The sequence below is a fragment of the Cygnus olor genome, chromosome 17 (assembly GCF_009769625.2).
Source record: "Cygnus olor isolate bCygOlo1 chromosome 17, bCygOlo1.pri.v2, whole genome shotgun sequence".
Classification (NCBI taxonomy): domain Eukaryota; kingdom Metazoa; phylum Chordata; class Aves; order Anseriformes; family Anatidae; genus Cygnus; species Cygnus olor.
The window spans coordinates 10,333,401-10,354,248 of NC_049185.1; the positions used below are offsets into that span (position 1 = coordinate 10,333,401).

At 43.0% G+C, this 20,848-nt stretch overlaps 1 protein-coding gene across 3 annotated transcripts in view; it reads left to right on the forward strand.

The window, feature by feature from the left end:
- Positions 1-20,848, forward strand: part of TMEM132D (transmembrane protein 132D) — a 250,603-nt gene that overhangs the window by 223,652 nt on the left and 6,103 nt on the right. For all 3 annotated transcript variants that reach the window (XM_040577231.1, XM_040577233.1, XM_040577234.1), the window contains exons 6-8: positions 17,702-17,907; positions 19,065-19,338; positions 20,411-20,602. In XM_040577231.1, coding sequence (XP_040433165.1) covers positions 17,702-17,907; positions 19,065-19,338; positions 20,411-20,602 — 672 coding nt within the window. The remainder of the gene's footprint in view (positions 1-17,701; positions 17,908-19,064; positions 19,339-20,410; positions 20,603-20,848) is intronic.

Sequence of the window (20,848 nt, forward strand, 5' to 3'; positions counted from 1 at the left end):
TTTAAAGCCTGTAATGAATTAGATAGACATAAATGTAGTTGCCCATCCTTTACCTGTGATGTTATCCTGATTTCAAGAGGGGGATTTTCAGCTTGAACCAGCAGAAATTGATGTCCACTTCTGATTGTTTTGGAGCTCAGCACCCAAGAGCTTTGAGTGTGCTTCAGAATCTTAGCACTGCTATGAAAATCTGGAATGTTGTTGACAAATTAGACCTTTCTCCAATTTACTAGCCCAAATCCAAATTAAAAGACTTCCTCATGACTTCACCTGTTTTCCTCTTTGTGCCTTTGTTGCCTGCATCCAGAGTGCATGCATGGAACCAGCCTCCTTCTCCCAGCCTGTGCTGGGAGACACAAGCTGCTGCCTGGTACAGTTCTTCCATTAAGTGCCTAGAGTTTGTCATAGGCTTTAAATACAAGTGTACTGAAAGAGATCCAGCTCCTGAGTATACAGATCCATGCCTGTTCATTCCCATGCCTTCTGTATCCTGCCGTCTTCACATGAAATGCACATCACTGGGCCTTTTTAATCAGTTATGCAACTTTATTATTCTTTATTATTAATATAATCAATTCCTAAACACTTAGAAAATGCACGATGTGTCAGTGCAACAGGGTAGTATACTTTCAGATGGAGTCTTCTGCCCACAGTCTGGCTATTTTTCCTTTTGCTTGTTTGAAGATAGTACAGATAACAAAGTTCAGGACTTAGCTCGATTCAGCAGTAAACAGATGCAACGTATGATTGCTTGTCAGGTTGAAAAGTATGTGAAAGCATTCAGAAGATCAAAGCAGCATAACTCCCATCAGAGTCAATGGGGAACAAGCAGCTGTAATCTTACAAAATGCTTTCAAATTGCCCTCCACCTCCAATTCCGCAACCTCACTGAAACCAGCTCTTGATACGTATTATTCATTGTGTCCCTGTTGTCATCTCATTGCAAGTGAAAGGAAGCACAGAGGAACTGTAGGCTCAGGTTAGCAGCAAGATCATCTGTTTTTAACTTGAAGGCCAAATGGCACCTTGATGCGCTGCCATGTAACCCCATTAGCTACGATAGGGCTGACAGGTTGAGAGCTAGAGCACAGTTTGGTTTTCTCTTTGGTTATAGTGACAAAAGCCAAGGGTTTTCTAATCTTACACTGCCCCTGAGCACATTTTAAGAACTGTATTTGATTTGCTGACTGTTAGTCCCCAGCACATCATAGCCTACATCCCATATTTCTGGTCTGTTATCTCCTGCATTGTAAGAGTCATAGACGCTTGCTCTTAACATGTTCATGACTTTCTCTTTCAGTACCTTTATATTTCGATAGCACCCATATCTCCCAACACTGAGTCTTAGTGACCAGGAACTGCAGATCCCTATCAGAGACAGTCCCGTGACAATCGAAATAGCTATGAATAAAACATTAACGGATGAAACAAGCAGGTAATGAACCCTTTCTGAGGTCAAACAGTGGAATGAAATAGAAACTGCATCTCCAGTCATCACCTGGACATCTGTCCGTTCCACATTTTTCTGTTTCATTAGTTTTTCATAAGAACGTCTGTGAGAGGAAGCAGCTTCTGGCCTGACTTTTCTGTTTATGCTAAGTATAGCTATTTTCATGTTTTGGTTGATTATTCTCAAACTTCAGACTAACGAGGCTTCATTTCCAGCCTCAGATAGCATTTGCAGATAGCATTCCCCAGCACTTTGTGGCCATGGGGAAGTTATTTACACTGTGTATTCCCTCATTTGCACAACGAGGATAATAATAGCTATGCCATCTAAACACACATCTATATGAAAACATACACACGTTTATGTCATGCACCCCGAGACTTCACTATGATGTGCTTTGCAAAGTGTTGGAGGATTTTTTATGTTATTTTTTATTTTTGCAAAATGCTGAAACACTTATATAATAGGAATAGTTCAAATGTAGAATGTTCATCTTCATCACCATTGTTATTATTATTTTATTAGACTGCACAAAGAGACACGGAAATGAAACAATATCGATCCATAGTAATTTAACTGGTCCTAAATCAGGCCTTTGCTTAGCTGCATGAGGAAAATAGGATACCTTTGCTTCCATCTTTTTAATATATATTTTTTCCTTGAATTTTCTTGATTTAATGAAATGCAGTCAATTTTCAGGCAGTGGCTTGTCTTGCGCATCAGAACACTTCACAAAAATGATGCAAGTTATCATCACTTTTGCTATAAATACAGGTTAGCATAATATATTTAGCATTTTATCACATCTTATTAGCAAAGAAGAAAGTACTAAATAACATTTACTTTGTCTGTGTGCTGCAAACTTAATTGCATTCCAGGAACATAACTTATGTTGCTCCAGGTCATCAGAAAGGGTGCTGAGCACTGGAGTCTGCTTTTATCTCCTGTCTAGTTCAGAAGAGCTAAGGGGGGGCTTGCACATGGGTTAGATTGTTCTCTCTGTTAGTGTTCAAAATGCATTTTCCAGTACAACAGGACATGCCTTCACCTTTGTGATAAATATCGAAACTGAGGAGCAAAGATGATGTATTTGTGTATCTTTTTATGCAGTAAACCCACACTTCTTGTAGGTAATATGAACGTACTACAGACAGGAGAAGTTGTACATTACATGTTTCATATCTGAATATATGCTTTAAAATCATTGAAATCTTCAAAATGGGCTGAGAGGAACCACATGCCCAGCTGTGGAAACCATTCCTGCCAGTCATTTGTTAAGCAGATCTTAACCATCACTGCAGATGGTAATTCTGCCATCTTCCAGTCCTTAAGGATACATGGAGTTGGAGAGTTCCCAGTCCTCTCTCATTCATATCCTTTTTTATACTGCTGTCACCAGGCCAATTTTTCCCCATCCTGTACTTAGTTATTTTTACCCAACTTTTTCTTTGTTCTTACCCTTGTTGAATTGCATTTATTCATTCCAGACAATCCTCCACACTATCAAAATCATTTTGAATTCTAATCCTGTTCTCCAAAGTACTCACAACCCCTCCCAGCTTGGCATCATCTGCAAATTTAATGAAATTAATTAAATGAAAATTAAATGAAAGACTCCCATTGACTTCAAGGGGCATTGGAGTGAGCCCAAACTGTCTTACATCTTTAAGAAGTGGTTCAAATGAAATACACTTATTGCTTTACAAGCCATTTTGTAAGGGGAAAAGACAGATGCATGCTGAATAATTCAGGGTCATCATTGCTGACTGAGAGAGATTTAACTAATTTGTCAAAATAATGACCTTTGTTCACGAAGGGGAGCAAGTGGCTCTGGATTGTTTCTGTCCCCAGAGAGATGCTGAGGGAGCCTGCCTTTAGCTCAGTACCACCACGAGGGGCTTGTGTGGAGATGTAAAATGGAAGTTTTACATTAGTAGCAGCAGTGGTTGCAGATGGTTGGAGGTGTGTTAGAATGATAATGAGATTTTCCTGTAAGCTTGGTAGAAGCAGCTCTGCTACCAGTCTGTGGGATACTTGGGAATACCAGGATCACTCCGATCCTGTTCCCAGCACACACACATGCAATTGTTTGTTGCAAACGGTTCTCACCCTCCCCATTAAAATGAAACCACTAAGCACTGAGATCTTGATACCTTCTGTAAATGCTTACAAAGACAGCACGCACCCAGCAGAAAGGAAAGGACAGCCAGCCCTGCCTGGAGCTTGCCTGATAATGAGCAAGCTGAGGACACCTTTGTGGAGAGGAGTTTGCTAAGAACAAGTGAATCAGGCAGAGAGCCCCAGCCATGCCAATCAGCCTGACACCTGTGTGTCAGAGCTTCCCGGTGTGGGGGTGAAGAGCTCACGGCCACACACCAGTTTGTAGTCCAGTGAGAGAACGTACTTATCTTCAGTTGTCCTGCAATAGGCATCTAGGAAAAGAAAAGGTTGTGGCAGTAGGTCAAGTGAGGACAGAAATCCCCTCATTGTTCACAGCCTAGTCCACAATGGGAAAGGACACTCTCCTGTTCCAATATAAACTTTGCAGTTACCTTTACAGCAAGTGTAGTTTGGAAAATATTATCTGGCATTTCAACCCATCGATGGTGGCTCATGCCAGCTTTCCTCTGAAACTTGTGTATTATCGCTGCTGCTGTGCTGTGGGAGCACTATCCTGCTTATATACTTCTCTGCAAGTGATTTTTGGCTTAAAAAGTCATAGGTCTCTTTGAGAATTTTTTCATGCTTTGCTGTTGCACTGTTTCTCTCCAGGCCCTGCGAGGTATTGGCCAGCTTTTCAAAGCTTGGCATGCATGCATGAGTGTATGTATATTGCAACAGATTTTTCCTTTTTCTTCTAAGTGGTAATGTTGGATATCTGACTACTTGCCGGAGGAAGAGAACTAGACTTTGGCTGTGCAAACTCAGTATCAGAAAAAGGACTGAATCTTTAAGACAGTTTGGAATCATCCTATTACCAAGACAGAAATCTCTTTGTCCTTGTAACATTTACTTCTAAAGACTGCCATTGCTAAACACATTTCATCTCCTTTGCCCTGCGTTGGAGTGACTGAAATGCAATCCACTTGCTCAGGATGGTGTCTAAGTTACACAAGTAATTCCAGCAGCATTTGGTCATTATTCTGTTAAGTACCAGCTGAGCCCTGGCTTAACTCAAGGAGTTGCCTGCAGATCTGTGCTTGTAGGACACTGAAGTCTGAGAACACTGAAGAGTTCAAACTCTCTCCTCTCCTTTCATCATGGCCTTCTCTTCTCCCTGCAGGGTCTTTTCATTCACTTCTCCTGCCTGGCTCTCACCTCCTTCAAGTCTGCAGAGGTCTGGTGTCACACTTGGCTTAGGTCAGACCATTTCTCAGTGGTGTCCCTAATTAAAATTTATGTATAGCCCATTGCTTTTTGGAAAGAAATTTGAAGAGCAGGACACTTCTTGTTTGAGGGCAGAAGTGCTTTCCCTTTAGGGTATGATCAAAGTATACCAGAGACAAAGAAAAGTCAGAGGTTTGGATGAAATCCTTGGGCAGAAATATTGCATCCCTAATGCTCCAAACACTAAGGTTGCCCTATGAAGTAGGCAGCACTATTGTTCCCACTTAATGGATGGAAAACAGCTCTACTAAAGACTGGATCCTTGAGCATCCAGCTCACTTTGTTGCTGGAGGGCTAGAGACATGACCTGCCTGTGAGACCGGTGGCATGCCATGACCTGTGGTGCAGAGATGCCTGAGCTAGCAAGCCTACACAGTGCTGTACTTTCTGGGGGACATCATGGATATAATTTACTTGGGCACAGCGCCACACAAACATAACTTTATTGCCTTACTGCTCAACTGGTTAGATAGGTTGTGAATGTCCATAAGCTCTCCCAGCTTGAGGACTGGCTTGCCCATAGTCAGCCCAGGTGTACCTTGCACACATGTGTGTGGGAGGCTTGGCACAGCAGGCAGTGTAACCAGCTTGTCCCCTTTCCATGTGACCTCCCTCACCATCTTCTGTCTTCCCTCCTTTCTGGCTATTTTTTTCAAGGACATGGGCCAAACTTCAGAATCCATTTGCAAAAGTCAAAGTGTCATTTCGGAGTCTTCAGTAACCACCTGTCGCTGCAGCACGAGCTGCATAATTAGAACTGACAATCCCTGTCTAGAGATTTTTTGGAAGCTGGAAAAATGAGAATGTTGTCAAAAAAATAGCAGTGCTTCCAGTCTGCAAGTTGGTGATGGAGATGAAAGATGAGTGATTCCAAGAAGGCAGAGCATATAACAGCACAGTGCCTCTTCCTAACTAGTTTAGAAGTCTAAGTAATTTAGAAGGTTTTGCATTTCTCTTATGGCCTTAAAGAAAATGTGTTTTAAAATGGCTTCTATATTTCTCGCTCTTCACTGGACCAAACCAGAAGCAAGTTTCATAGCAGTCATGCTTAAAACCTCAGTAATGCTGGTAATTTGTTTTGTGTAAGTTGATGCAAAAGGATCTTTATTTGTTTTTCATTTTTTATTTTTGTAGTCATATTCCATAAAACGATAAAAACTTCTTAGAAGAGGATCTTATTTTTTTAAGAGAGAAAAAATAAATTTAATTGGAGGCAGTGTTGAATCGCACTGTGTTCTCAGTGCTGAGTAACATACAAATCTCAGAATACTATGTGAAATTTTTGTAGGTGGACAGTGACTTCAGTGACTTTTAGTGCACTTATTTCAGGGCAGAAGCTAGTCAACTGGAGAGGCAGGGATTTCTTTTCAGGTATTGTTTAAAAGATGTATTTGTAACAACTGTTATCTTGGCTGACACTTTGGGAACTGAGCTAGGGACCTCCCGAGTTAGAAGCTGAAATAGGGGAGTTAAATCACGTAGCTTGCCTAGCTGTGGGATCTTACTCTGTCTGCACAGCAGAGCGTGCGGAGGAGCTGCAATGCACCCTACTCAGCACATCATGCACGCTTCATTTACATCCCACCTACGCCCTCAAAAGTAGCATATATGTAATCGTCATTTGAATTTGCTTATGAAGTAGAGTTCTCCTTTGCACTCATACAGTCTATCAAAATGACCCGGGAAGGATAGATGAGAAATTACTGTAAGTGTGTCTCAGGGTAATGAAGAGAAAAATAGTTCTTTAGAAAGACAGGCTTGTTAAGAAATTGTAATATATGCGATGTCAGTGCCAAACAAAGAAGGCCCAGTGTAGCCAATGGAAATACTGTACTATGCAAACATTGCAGAGTTTGAGACAATCTGATCCCTACATCTGCCTATGTGATTACACTGCATGGGTATATGGGTATCACCCTAAAAGAAAAAACTACCACGGCTGCTGAAGCCACAAGAAGCCACGAAGGTGGGAGCAGCACGTGTGCCAGTAACACAAGCATGGTGCTCCCACAGGTAGCAGGTCAAGGGAGCACCTGCCTCGAGACCTGCCCTGGCAGAAGCAATGCTCTGTTTTTGGATAATAGGGCACTGTGGTAGAAGAGCCCTGGGATTTTGGGATTCATTTCTTGGCTGGGTCACAAACATTCTGTGAAGCCTTAGGCATGTGATTTGATCTCTGTGTGATTCAGCTCTTCACAACATTCTGATTCAAACAGCAAATACGATTCTCTTCTCTTGCTTTGGTTAGATATCATAAGAGCTCGAGGAAGGGAACGTCACTGTCTGGGCATTGGGGGGCTGATCTCCTCGGTTACTATAAAGTGCTGCTTCAGTATGTTAATGAAATGTTTTTAAGAGGCAGAAGTGTTTGGATTTGAAGACTGTCACAGAGAAATGACCTCCAGTTTGCAGAAACCACTCCTCACTAAGGAATAATCTGTTGCAAAACCACAGCAAAGCAAGATGTGGGATCCTCAAGGTGGTGGATGCTGGTGAGAATCCCTGACACGCTCAGCCTGCATAAGGACAACTCAGAGAGTTGTTCATTTGTGACTAACCAGGGACTTGAGTGGGTATGAAAAAGAAATTGCCCCAATTAGGAAAGACTCGGTGAGCAGCTGGTGTTACAGACCAGCTGTGCTACCAGCCCATCTCCCTCCTGAGACAAGGACAAGGCTTGGTCTCTGGGGGAGGACAAGCCCACAGATTGCTGCAGTAAGTAGGGGCATCTGGGGAGGCTGCTCTCCCTGCGTGGCACAGATGAGGCACATTTTTCTTGTAAGTCTTCTTACAAGGACCTTTTCCTTTTATATAGAGCAAACAGCATGTGAGTAAACTGTTTCTTTTAGCTTTGATCTTCCAGCCATATTTATGTTGTTCTAGCAGGCAGCTAAGAATGACACACTGTTGTCACTACAAGAGAGCATAAAACACATACCTGGTAAATTCATCCTAATATAGATTTGTTGTTTAATATAGTGCAAAGTGTAACATCAATAAGTATTATGGTAGCCAATAGAAATATTTTTGGCCTTTTGTGAATTAAAGAAATACAGGAAAAAAAAATGCCTTCAGCTGAATTGCATGCAATTACCTTTGGAACAGAAAGAAAATGTCAGAAATTGTAGTTTCCTATAGAATGAGGGGAGCATAAAATATCCTGGATATGACAATTCAATGCTTTGTACACCTAGTTTTACTGTTGTGATAATTATAGACAAAATCAGAGTTGCTGACTGCAGGTTAATGCTGCTGGTTGTTCAGTTTCACGGCCTGGGCTTGAAATCCACGTGCCAGTGTGCTGCCAGGAGCGCTCCAGCCCAGCGTGCTGGGAGAGCTGGGCAGCAGTGGGACTGCTCCTTCACCTGCCCTTTTTGCATTTGGGAAGGTTCAGCATCTCATAAGTTCCTTCAGCTGCTGTGGGAGAACACACAAGCAATTTGAAATACTTTGCCCTCCCTGTATGTTCTGTCAGATCTGTACTGCACGCAGCTCTGCCCATTTTCCTCTCAGCTGCTCCCAAAGGTCTCACAGAGGATACAAGAAGCCCGTACAGTAGGCTATTTCAGGCTCTGTGTGTCTTGATTACCTTCCTCTCCAGAGCATTGCCTCACTGACTTGATCTGACAAATCTAGAAGACTGACCGTCCCCTTGACAGCGTAGTTTTGTTTCAGTGTTCAGTCCATCCAATTTATCACGTTCATTGGCTCTGCTTCACTTGGAAGTCAGGTATTTCTTACCCAACCAAGCAGCCTGTGCACCTCCTTCCTTTTCACAGGTGTGAAGCAGACTTGTTCTATTGTCAGTACACTTTAAGCTTTATAGGAAGGAGGGGAGAAATGCCATTCACAGTTCAGTAACAAAGAGCCTGGGGTACCCGATGTGTTTATCATACTTTTCCCTCTTTGCTCGGATGACTGCAGAGAGTGATACAGAGCGCATGTGGTTTTCAGATCAGGAGAGGAATAGGAAGATGGAACTTAATTAACATAAGCAAGAAAGTGTTGTCACATTCATTACTAACAATTGTGGCTTCTAAAATCGAAAGCACGAGGTAGTGTGTTGAGCCCAGCAGCACTGGCTGGTCGTCAGACAGTACTTGTCTATCTAAAGTGCTTCTACGTGACAGCGCCGACATTCCTGTGTCCCACTGAGGAAGAGGAGCAGGCACTGAAGCCGTCTCATTCTCTTGCTTATCCTGTGCTGGCAGGATCACTGCTCTCTGAATATCAAGAGCAGCAGGTGGGCAGGAAGTCACCACCTTCCTTTTCCAGCTGGAAAGCAGGAATTGCAACGTAGCCAACAGCAAATGAGGGATGGCCAGAGCAGCAAAAGGAGTGGAGAACAGCAGGAGTGAATGAAGCTGATTTCTCATTGCTTTGCCTGCTTGCCAGGGATGTAGTTTCACCCTATGCCACATCCCACAGAACTGTGCCATGCCTTCGGGTGGCTGTGATTGCTGTTTCCCGGTGCAGGTGGAAAAAGTGAAGGGCTGTTCTCAAAACTACAGATAAATTTTAAGCTGTACTTGTGTGACCCTAGCACCTGAGCTCTTTCTTGTTTCTTATAAATTAAGCTTTGCAAAATCCCTGTAAAACAAGGGAAGAGCATTCCACATTTTACAAATACATCACAGGGAGATCAAAGCCCAGATTCTTAAAGAGATTTAACCACCAAACTCCCCTGAGTTCAATGGGAGTAAAGACTTCAATATCCTTGAGAGTATGGGTCTCAATAAATTATACATGCCTATCTAGTAGGTGTGTAATGAAGTTGGAAATTAACCCCAGACTTCCAGAAAGGTCGTCCTGTGCCTTTACATTCCTTCCTGCAAAAGAGAATAGCACTTTTCATTTCTCTAAAGATACTCCAGATTTCATTCAGTGATGGGATCTTTATTGAGCAGTTTCCTTGTGTTGGTTTTGTTGTGATTTGTGGCCCCAGTTGATTACAGCTTATTGGAGAAAATTTGACAGAATATATTCTGTCAGAATTCATAATTTTGTAAAACAGCTTCATGAAATTATGCTAATTTTTCTAGAATTTCATCTCTGAAAGAAAAAAAAAAAGAGAAAGAAAAGGATGATAGGATGATAGCAGGTTCCTGTTGTGTCAAAGAAACATCTTGTTTTGACATTTCCAAAGTGAAATGTTTTGATTTTCCACTTTAAAATAACTTTTTTCTTGATCTTATGGTATTTTTACATAATTTTAATCATTTGAAATTGAAATGAAACTGAATTTCATGACCCAAAAATGAAACCAAACGTAGGTGTCTTGAAAAGCCCTCCTGAAATGAAGCACTCATGCTCCAGGTGGCTCCAGCACCAGTCCTGTGGAAAGGGGGCCTCTCGACACCAGGAACACAGCAGCCCACGTCCCTCCTGGGCACCGTGGCTCTGTGGGGACAAGGAAAAAGCTCTTGCCAGGCTGCAGGTAGCCCGTAGGGATGTACTGCATCATGGTGAGGACGATTTTGAGGGGGCTCAGTAATGTGTCCACAAATGACTGCGTGTCACCTGCTCTTCTCTTACCACGTCCTTGAAAAATGCAAGTCCGTGCGAGTCCACTGCATAAAGATATATCTGTCTGCTCTTAGTCCTGGAAATGGGTGCAAAGTCAACAGTGGAGGGAAAAACCTACCAGGAATATATGCTCCAGGTCTTGATTTAAAGAAATGAAAGGTGATTCCCCAGGAGACATTTTTAATGATCGTATTTTAAGTTTGTTACACCAACACACTGCAAACGTTATGTCAGATCTGTAGCATTCACAAAAGAAATATTAAACTTGCAGCTAGAATTGGACGTTTGCCCAGAATTGTGAGACCTTTTAAAATGTGTCATTGCATATTTCACTCAGGTATATTTTGCTGAGGATAATATATTGATATTTGCCACAAAGCTACAGAACAAACTAAAAATTTCTTAGAAATAAGTTGGCATCAGAGTTCTTTTCATCAATAATACCTATAATGTGCTCCAGGTGGATTAGTGTAGTAAAAAAAATAGAATAAAATAAGAAAAGTATGAGAGACATTCTTCAATTGCACATGTCTCTGCTATTATCTATCTGTTGTTGAACTTTCTCTGAAGCATTGTCAGCTATGTCTGCAACACGATGCTATAGAGACGCATGGCAGGAAACAAGTTCGTAGGACCCTTAGAAACTAAGGAAGATACTTGGATAAAAAAGCAGATACAGCTGTGGATCGCAGCATTTTTTAGTGTCATGCTGCAATAGGAAAACCACTGCAGAAAAGTGGGCACTTTGAACGTGTGGACCTTCGAAGGTCAGCGCACCCTCTGTTCCTCTATTTTTTCTGCATCTGTTGAGTTGAGACGTGTCACTTGGCACCTCCTCTAAAGAGGCAAAATGTCTCTGCACAAAGCGGGGACCAGATAAAAAGGAATGATGAGGTATGAAGCCGTTTCAACACAACTTGTAATTTACCAGCTTTGAAATGTTATTTCCAGATTTTGGTAGGCATTTCAGTAACCACAGTCAAAATTTTAAATATTTAAAATTAAGAAGACCTTCTGCAGTGCAGATCCCCCCAGATGGGGCTGGCTGTTACAGTGGTGCGAGAGTTAAAACCTGGCTGGAATCAACTAGTTAGGGTTCAAGCCAAATCATTCTTCTGTGGGCAGCTGGGGAGCAACCCAGCTTGGGAAGTTAACCCTGTGGAAACCGCAAGTCCCTGGCTAGTAGTGGGACAGGTAGAGCAGACCTGAACTCAACGTGATAGCTGTTTGCCGTTACTGGCTCTTTCTCGGGGAGGGAGGGAGGGAGGGAAGCTTTCTCTGCAACACGGGAGGTGCTGTTTCTCAAGAGCAACTGTTCTGTGGTTGATCCTAATTCCAGCAACATCCAGGGTGGTTAACAGGTCTGCTGCTGCCACTGGATCTGCAGATGGTAATTTCTTACCCTCTGGGTCCACTCAAAATCCCAGACTAGGACAGTTCCCATCTCTAGACATACAGTGGGCCTAGGGCAGATCTAGCCCCTGTGTTACTTCTTCATTATATTTATCTCTGCATTGCATAATTTCAGGCTGGAGTCGGTTATCACAGCAACAAACCTCACTCCAACACCGCAGGTTAAGCGTGGGTGATTAAAGGTGACTCCGTCTCCCTTGAGTCATTCCTAAGTGACTTATAGAGCTAATAATGGCCTCATCCTTTTGTACCTTGGTACACAGCTTGTGTTCTTGAGTCTTTTATAGCTCAAATGAGCTGCTTTTGCTTATTTATTTCCCTCCTCATTCATTTTTAATGGTTGTAAGAGGCTCCCCATTCTTCTTCTGACAGCAATGATTTAGGCAGGACTCATTAACATAACTTACGTTACTAAATATCACCATTTATGCTGGTAGACCAAGGCAAATGTGTGCAGTGCTAAATCAGAAGAGATCCCATGAGCTTGCCAATGTGGCAGGGCTGTGCTTGAAGAGTATATTAGAAATGGAGAGTGCTTGCATGGGGGAAGGATCACTTGCAGAAACATGGGCTGGGGGCAGAGTCCCAGAGTGTTTCCAAAACACAGATTCTATGTGGAAATATCAGAGACTTGCTTTCCTAATTGGCCACCCTTGACATGGCTAAACCAGGGCTGCTCTAGATACGTTTTATATTCAAAGACTTATTAGCTGTGACTTTGTAAGAGTTCCAACAGAATTACTGTAGCAGAAAAGCAGTTTCCTGTAAGGATTTTACTGTTATCCGGTGGGAATTTACTAATGATAATGAGGTGGGGGAAGAATGTTACAGTTATTTCTGAGAGCTAACAGTAAAATACTGGGTATGTATTCTGGGAGTTGGGATGTATATTTCTCTTTCCCTCCTTCCCATTAGATTTTTTGATTCTGCTCAGCCCAAACATCACATGGAGTATACGGGACTGAAGGAACAGCCAGCCACACAAACTCATATCTACCAGAGATCACAGACACCTTCTGCAAAAGGGTAATGGGAATAGCAGTGAAGTGCTTTTAGGAAAGGGATGGGATCAATGTTCACTGGAGAACTGGATGCAGGAGGCCAGTGTGCTAGGGGTGATGTGTGATTTCTGAGAGATCTTATTGCTGCTTTCTGTGTTTTTCCCAGGCTGGCTGCAGTCCTGCTTCAAAGGCTTCAAAGGGCTTAGTGTTTTCTTCCACAGATAGTCTATCAAACTGAGAAATTAAGATAAATTAATCAAATCTGATTTGCTGGAAAATCAGAAAATCAGGGAAATCTGATTTTCTCGACATCCAACTTGCCAGAAGCCACGTGGATGGTATGTACATGGCACACTTAAGAACCTAATTCCTAATCCTGTGCTGTGCTGGCAATAAGGGACCTCTGACCTCTGCTGCCCTGGCACATGGGGATTAGATGTGTGTGTGCTCAGAGGAAGCTGTCAGTTCACTAAGAAAAAGAGGTGGAGCCGCAGGAGCCCAGTGAAACCCAAAGCACTTTTATATCCTACCAAGTTCATGCCTAAAAAAGCCATTCATACCCCAGATCCTTCAAGAGATAAAGGTCCTCGTTTATTGAGAGTGTTTGTGGAGCATCTTGTGAGTACAGCTGCCCTTAATTAATGGAAGGCAGCTCAGCGTAGTTGTGTGAAAAGCTCCCATGACACAAAGCCCAGAAAGGCTTTAGCAAGGGAGCACAGCACCAGAAGGATTTAATAGCATTATAATGTCCTTGTATTATAGTGGCCACAACACATGGAGCTGTGCTCCAGCACTACATTAGCAGTAAAACAAAATCTACTCCTTCTCTCTCAAGCCCTTTTCACCTTTCCTGAAAACTGGAGTTGCCACACCTGAGAGGTCAAAGCTGAGAGGCAGGAGGAAAGGAAAAGGACTTATGGGTAGGAGTCCCAAGATTTTGGAAACAAAACACATTGCTTTTCCCCAAATCACCCACCTTGCTCCAGCCCTATTGCATTTTGTAATGTCTTTAGTAGTTTTCTGAAATCTGTCTGTTTGGGGACAAAGCTTTTGCAGCTCCATAATTCCCATAATAAAAGGCTGTTCAGGAAGCTATTTGCTGATTTAGTACAGACATGCTTTCGTTCACACACTCGTGCACACATATCCAAGGGTATGGGCGCTTTCTCCATCCATGCGTTTAATAAACTTGAACCGCAGCCATTTCTGTTGTGCATGGCAAGGCGTGTAAAGCAAGGACTGGGGGACAGGGAGGATGGCTGGGAGTTAAAGGCTGTTTATGTGAATTAACGCTGAAGAAAGGGAGCTGCCTGACAGACCGAGGGATTGAAATCCATTCCAGATTGAAAGGAGACAAGCAGGCTCAAAAAGGCAGCAGCAGCAGAAGCTCCCCTGGGCTGCCCCTATCGACACCACCGTGGAGAAGCCCGTGGGTGTGAGGGGGGATCTGGGGGCTCCTGCAGCCTGTGTCAGCCCCGGGGACTGCCTGGAGGTTGCCAGCTGCTGAGCTGCATTTGGCAGCTCTTTGCTTATCATGTGCATATTTGTCCTGCAGAGCCTCAGCTGAGCCCCATCCAAGTTGTTTCACAAAATATGCACTCTTTTCCAACAGACAGCTTAGAAAACTCAGTCTCAAAAGAGACAGAAGCTCGATGTTTCTTCCTTCTCTACATCTTTTTACTCTTTCTCTTGTGCTGGAAGATGAATGGTTCGGATGTGTCTGCAGTAACACAGGCATGGCTAGTCTGCCTTTCTATTGATGACCTGTTTCTGAATGTCCTGGCCTGATTTATGAAAATGTACTGTATTTTGCACCATGTTTTGATGTTGCTCTGTTAGGACTGCATGCAAACTGCAGCAGAACAGTGATGCTTATTCATTCAAACAGTGAAGGGCTGGCTGGGAACTGAATGAGCTCATAGTTGTTGCTGTCTTCACTTAAAGAAAGGGAAACAGGAGCAAGCGGGTATCTCAAGCCTAGTCATTTTTTCCTTGACCATCAGTTTGTTTTGCAAATCATAATCTTGAAAGCACAAGGTCATGGTATTTCTCGAATCACTCATATAGCAGGTTTTTAGGGCTGGATTCTTTTTTTAACTCTCTCTCTCTCTCTCTTTAATAACCCCGGATAAAGTTGAAACTGAAGTCTCTTTGCCTGCCAAGTGTTCTTTCTCTTGCTATTGCTTGAGCATTAATGAATCTAAAATCTGAGAGCCTGATTCCCATCTCTTACCAGAGTAATGCAGCAGTTATCTGTATTGGCTGGGAGAGTCTCAGCCTTGTTCCAGCCCCTGCGTGCTGAACTGCTCTTCACACACACACAGGCCAACGAAAACAACAGTCAAGTCCCACCTGTGCAGTGCAGGAATGCTTCAAAAGCCACTGCTCAGGCAGGGAGGCTCTACCCAGTGGGAGGATGCCTGGTAGGTCACCTGCCAGAGGCCCTGGTGCAAGAGGGCTGCTGGGGAGTGGGGCTGCAGGGGCTCGGTGCTGTGCTCTGCAGAGGACACTGCGGGTTGGGAAGCATACCTCAGCTGGCATTTCTGTCTGCAAGGCACAGAAGTTTACCTCTTCCCTTAAATCATTAGGAAATGGTTTCAGCCCTAGGTTGATCACCCGTGGGGACAGCCTAATGCGTTAATTAGGTAAGACGCACAAACACAAGGTGTTGCTAGCTGGAAGCAGAAGTGGTGAGGAAGGCACTGGAAGCTATTACCTGGCCCCATGCCCCATGAAAGAAAATCCTTGTCTTCAGGCCATTTGCTTGTAAGTGTGGTCCAGCCTGCAGTCCACAAAGGCAAGTGAAAGACCTTGGGGCAATCAGCCCCCAGGCTGACTGTTTTCCTCAGGGCCACCTTGTTTTCCACTTCGAACTGCTGCCTCTCAGGTGGAAATCATCACTTTGAGACTTTGCCCAGTTTCTCTTCTCGCCAATATCCCAGAGAAAAGAGGGAAGGTAGAAAGCAGCAGACAGAGCTTGTTAGCACATAGGAGATTTGTCTGGTTTGAGAGCAGCATTTAAAATACAAAAAGGCAACAGGGATAAGTGCAGTGCCAGCAAGGAATAGAAGTTGTTCACTTACAACAGTAAGGTAACATGGGGTGAGAAAAGGAGCAGATGTACCAGGCACTGCCTGAAGGGCTTCTGACTTCCTGCCTGTGGGACAGCTTATTAGATGTTTCAGGTGGGAAGTAGGATGCAGCTCTTGCCCCGGGAGTGTGACACTCACATAAGCGTGCCTTCTGCAGGGATGCAGGGACAGTGTCTGCTCTCTTGCTCCCGCCCAGGCATGCTGCTCCCAGAAGGATGATGTGCTCCTGCCTCCAGCTTTTCCTATAGACATTTCTGCAGGCTCACCTGAAGCTTTTCCCAGAGTTTTGCAAGGTCTTACCCTCCCCAGTTCAGCCAGACTGGATCAGCATTATGATGAAGAGGATATTGTGCCAGTGGTTCGTGCTCAGGCAGAGCTGGGACTCCCCTTGCTCACCTGCCTGCTGTGAGGCCCTGATCTTATGGTACATTCCCCCATGCTCTGAGGCTTTTGTGGCAGCAACTGGGTTTGCTGTACAGCACAGTGAGATTGGATCCGGATAGGAGCTTTCAAGAGCTCCTGTAAAACATGCTAATGTGAGAATATCCCTAAAAACATAATCCTGGTTGTAAACAGATTTGATGTTTTCCTGCTGAAACCAATGGCAATGATAAGATTTTGACCTTAAAACAGCCCATGCTTGCAAGGGAAGCATTGCTAGTGTCATGATAACCTTTTTTTGGTACATTACCTAGGCTCAGACAAGCAAGGATGGAAATGGATTTGCTATGGAACTGTCTGAAAGGGGGTTGTTGTTGTTTAAAGATAATAATATTAGGAATGCAAATTATTCCACAAAAGCTGGTGATATTTAAATACGATTTAAATTCATTTAGCATTTAAACAGAAAAGTAGAAAATGGCATTAAATTCAGATGAGGATGAGACTATGCATTTTGGAGTCAGAAATATTAAATACATCCACAGAATGGGATAGATGGCCTTGCTGGTAATGGATTGTGAAGAGTTCAGGGTTTTAATAGAGCATTCCTTCAGATCATCAGCATGGTAAAGTGGTAGTTAATAAATTATTCGACGCGTACATTCACTCATATATTTTAACTAGCTATAATGAACAGGTCCTGTCAGCTCACCTAGGTGCTTGCAATAGCCGCTAATTGCTTGAATGAGATTTAGTAACTCTCAGCAATATTGATGTCCAGAGCTGCAGGTAATAAAGTGACATCAGGACTAGCTTGAGCAGAACATTGTGTAAGACCTTTGTCAGGCTTGTAGTGGAGATGAAGCTGTTTGGCCCCAATGAACATCACTGGGCATCAGAGAGCCCCTTCCCAGTGAGTAGGATTAGGCTGATGTGACCAGCTCATGCTTTGGCACCCGTAATGGGACTCCTGAAGAACCAGTTTGGGGTTGACAAGAGAAATATGCTTCCTGCTGAATTAGATGTACAGGCAGTTACCCACCTATTCCTCCCCACTTGCAAGTGGTACTCCATGGGCTGCCCACAAAGTAGAAGAGGAGGATAGTACAGTCTGGCTGAGCTCTGTGGAGAAGAGGGAAATCCTCTCTTAGTGCCATTATACTAGGACTATCCTAGTGTGGAGTGGAAATTAAGGACAGAAAGAAGCTGTTCTTTTATCTTAGATTATACTAGAAATGTTTATAGCAGAAAAAAGCCTGCCTGTTAAAATGATGCTAGGCTATTAAGGGCACACCAGGCACTTTTCTTGTTATTCCTAGTCATCCTCTGAACTTGGAGCTAGTTTAAACCTGTATCCTTTCTCTTCCTCCCACTCACTTTCCCAGCATGTAGTGTACTTTATAATTTGTGAAGACACTTATTAATTTTTTTCTCTTTCTCCTTTTTCTCAGGTTTCTGACAGATGTGACTACGTCTTTGTCAATGGAAAGGAAATGAAAGGCAAAGTGAATGTCATAGTTAATTTTACTTACCAGCATCTGAGTGCCCCTTTAGAAATGACAGTCTGGGTTCCTCGTCTCCCGCTGCAGATAGAGGTCTCTGACACAGAACTAAATCAGATCAAGGGATGGAGAGTCCCCATCATCTCTAATAAGAGGTAGGTTTCATTAGAGGATGTTCATTATGGGTTGTGCACTTGCCAAAGACCTGTCAGGGCCAGTGGATCTGAACATGCTTATTTGGCCTTAATGCAATTCCGGTGTGAATTTGAAGGTCACCAGACATTTATTCAATAGGCTTCTGCACTGGACTTACGAAGGAAATGGAAGCTGCAGGTTGCACAAGCCTATGCTGGAAATCAATTTCCCTTTATAGTGCTAGTGAATGAGACAAAAAGAGCCAGCTGGCCAAGTTGGGCAGGGTCAGCCATGGGGCAGCAGAAGACACCACCAAGGACCAGCTCTGCCACAGCTGGCCGGTCTCCAGCCTGGTTCACAGGTCCTGCCACATAATTTGTTCATTTTATTGGCACAATTGGTGCTTGCTTGTTTCATATTAGTGCTGTAGAGTCCAGTGACACTGATGAGAGTCCCAAAGTCATGGCACTGCTAGAGTAGGGCTTTGAGGATAACTGTCTGCACCCACAAGTCAGTGGTATGTGAGGACAGGACAGAGAACATATGTAGGCAGATCTAGACTTTGTTTTAATTGTCAGTGTTATTAAGATCCAGAAGAACAAATGGATGAAGTAGACACTTGCTATTCTCTCCTACCTATGAAGACATCATTTATTACCAGGTTTCTGTTAGTACCAGAGCAGAGAGATGGGCATTTTGGTGGCAACGTGATTTCAACCTGAATGTCATACAGAAAGAGATATGTAAGTACGTATGACAGAGATTTCCATAGCAACACCAGGATGTTTATGGGAAGATCCAGCGTGAAAAAAGTGCAGGTGTCCTGAAAGTAAGGACTTAACATTGGGAATCATGTGAGAGAGCTTTGTAGAGGACAATGTAGTAGTGAAGCTAGCAAGACAGTTGGTGATTTTAGCAGCTGTTTTGGAGACCCAGGCAGCCTGAAGGCCTCAGTTACAAGCAAGAGAAATGAGGTTAAAATGGGGTTAAAGTGGGGTTAAAATCACCTGAGTGATTTCAGAAATGCACTGACAGAAACTGAAACAGAGCAATGGGAGGGGGCAATGGACCTTTGTTCCACCGTCCGGGCTGCAGACTTATGCCAGCAATAGCTCTTCTGTTGCAAACTCTCCTAGCACCAATGTCTGATAATTTTTGACTCTTGGTGTCCTTCCAGACCAGCCAGGGACAGTGATGATGAAGAAGAGGATGAACGGAAGGGAAGAGGATGCACCCTTCAGTACCAACATGCGATGGTACGAGTGCTCACGCAGTTTGTAGCCGAAGCCTCGGACCCTGGAGGCCAGCTGAGCTACTTACTGGGTTCTGACTGGCAGATTGACATCACCGACCTGGTGAGTGACTTCATGCAGGTGGAGGAGCCAAGAATTGCTAAGCTACAGGATGGACAGGTTTTGATTGGACAGGAGCTTGGAATGACGACAATTCAGGTAGGAAAAATTCATTACTTATTCCCTTTCCTCCATTAACCCACCACTTTAGGAACCCAGGTATTGATCAGGTGTAAAGCAGTAAAGCAGCTTCTTGTGTTAGCAACAGAAGTTGGAGCCACAAATTTCTCAACGGAGCACAAAGAAAAAGATTATTCCAGTGATACCACAAAGTAGAAAACAAGTTAACAAGCACAAGTAAAAAAAAAAAAATAAAAAAAATACTCATCATTCCAAATTGTTAAACCAGAAAATAACAACCACAATTGTCAACAACACAATTTGTCAGGTTTGGAGAAATGGAATTAGAGATTATGACTTTGCAAAATCTCTAGATTTTTTAAATGATTTTCCAAAGCTCTGAGATTTATAATGATTCCACAAGTGCACATAAACCTTTGGGAAGAAAGATCCGAGGCAAAAAGGCTGAGTGCAAGTTATATTTACGGAATACCTCTTATAAAGTGCTTTAAAAATGCTCTGTACCCTATATGGATCATTAAATTCAACTTGCTTGCTAATGAACATCTTTGGATGTCATGTTTCAGTGCACTGACCTCCATGCATATTTTTTAACAAAACAAGCTTTCTTTGTCAATTCTGTATACAGTACCGTGAGTGTTTATTGTAGCAATATGTTTATGTTAGCCTTTGTTTCAAGGGGAGAGGTAATACTGTTATTTATTCTAAGGATTGTGTATAAATCTATAGATTTCATTATATACATACTACCTAAAAACATGGTCATTAGAAACATAATTCCATTGAATTCTTCATTCCACATGAAGATTGCATTTAAAATATTTAATGCATCTGAAACAGGTGTGGCTATCACTGCAGATGTGAGTAGCATAGCTGATTACAATTACGTTGGTAAAAGACGTTATGAGCATCCTATTGATGCAGAATACGTAAAATGAGACTAGCTGTTTCTTAATCATATTTTAATAGTGTCTGTTAAGAGTAATTCTGGCTATTAAATATCACTTGTCTATATAATAGTATCTTTGTGTAGCAGTTTTGCTTGGTGCTATGCAAAATGGCTGCAGCTAACTTTAATTTTTCTTTTCAGATATTGTCCCCCCTTTCAGATGCTATCTTAGCTGAGAAGACAGTGACAGTCCTGGATGAGAAGGTGACAATAACTGATCTGGGAGTGCAGCTGGTAACTGGATTATCACTTTCTCTGCAGCTGAGTCCTGGAAGCAATAAGGCTATCTTTGCTACAGCAGTAGCACAAGAGTTGCTCCAATCTCCGAAGCAGGTACTGTTGCTCACATATACCACACTGTGGAAGGACACTGCTCTAATTCACTACACCCAATCTTACAAGCTGATGGGATCAAGCAGATTTTTGTTAATAATAGGCTAATAAAACATTTTCTATATGGGCACTTTTGTCTGAAGGCCACCAGGTGCCTTAATAGAGAAACAAAGATCTCACAAAAATAGCACAATGTCTAAGCAACACGAGTCAACAAATAAGCATGCCCCATCTGTCTTGGCTGCA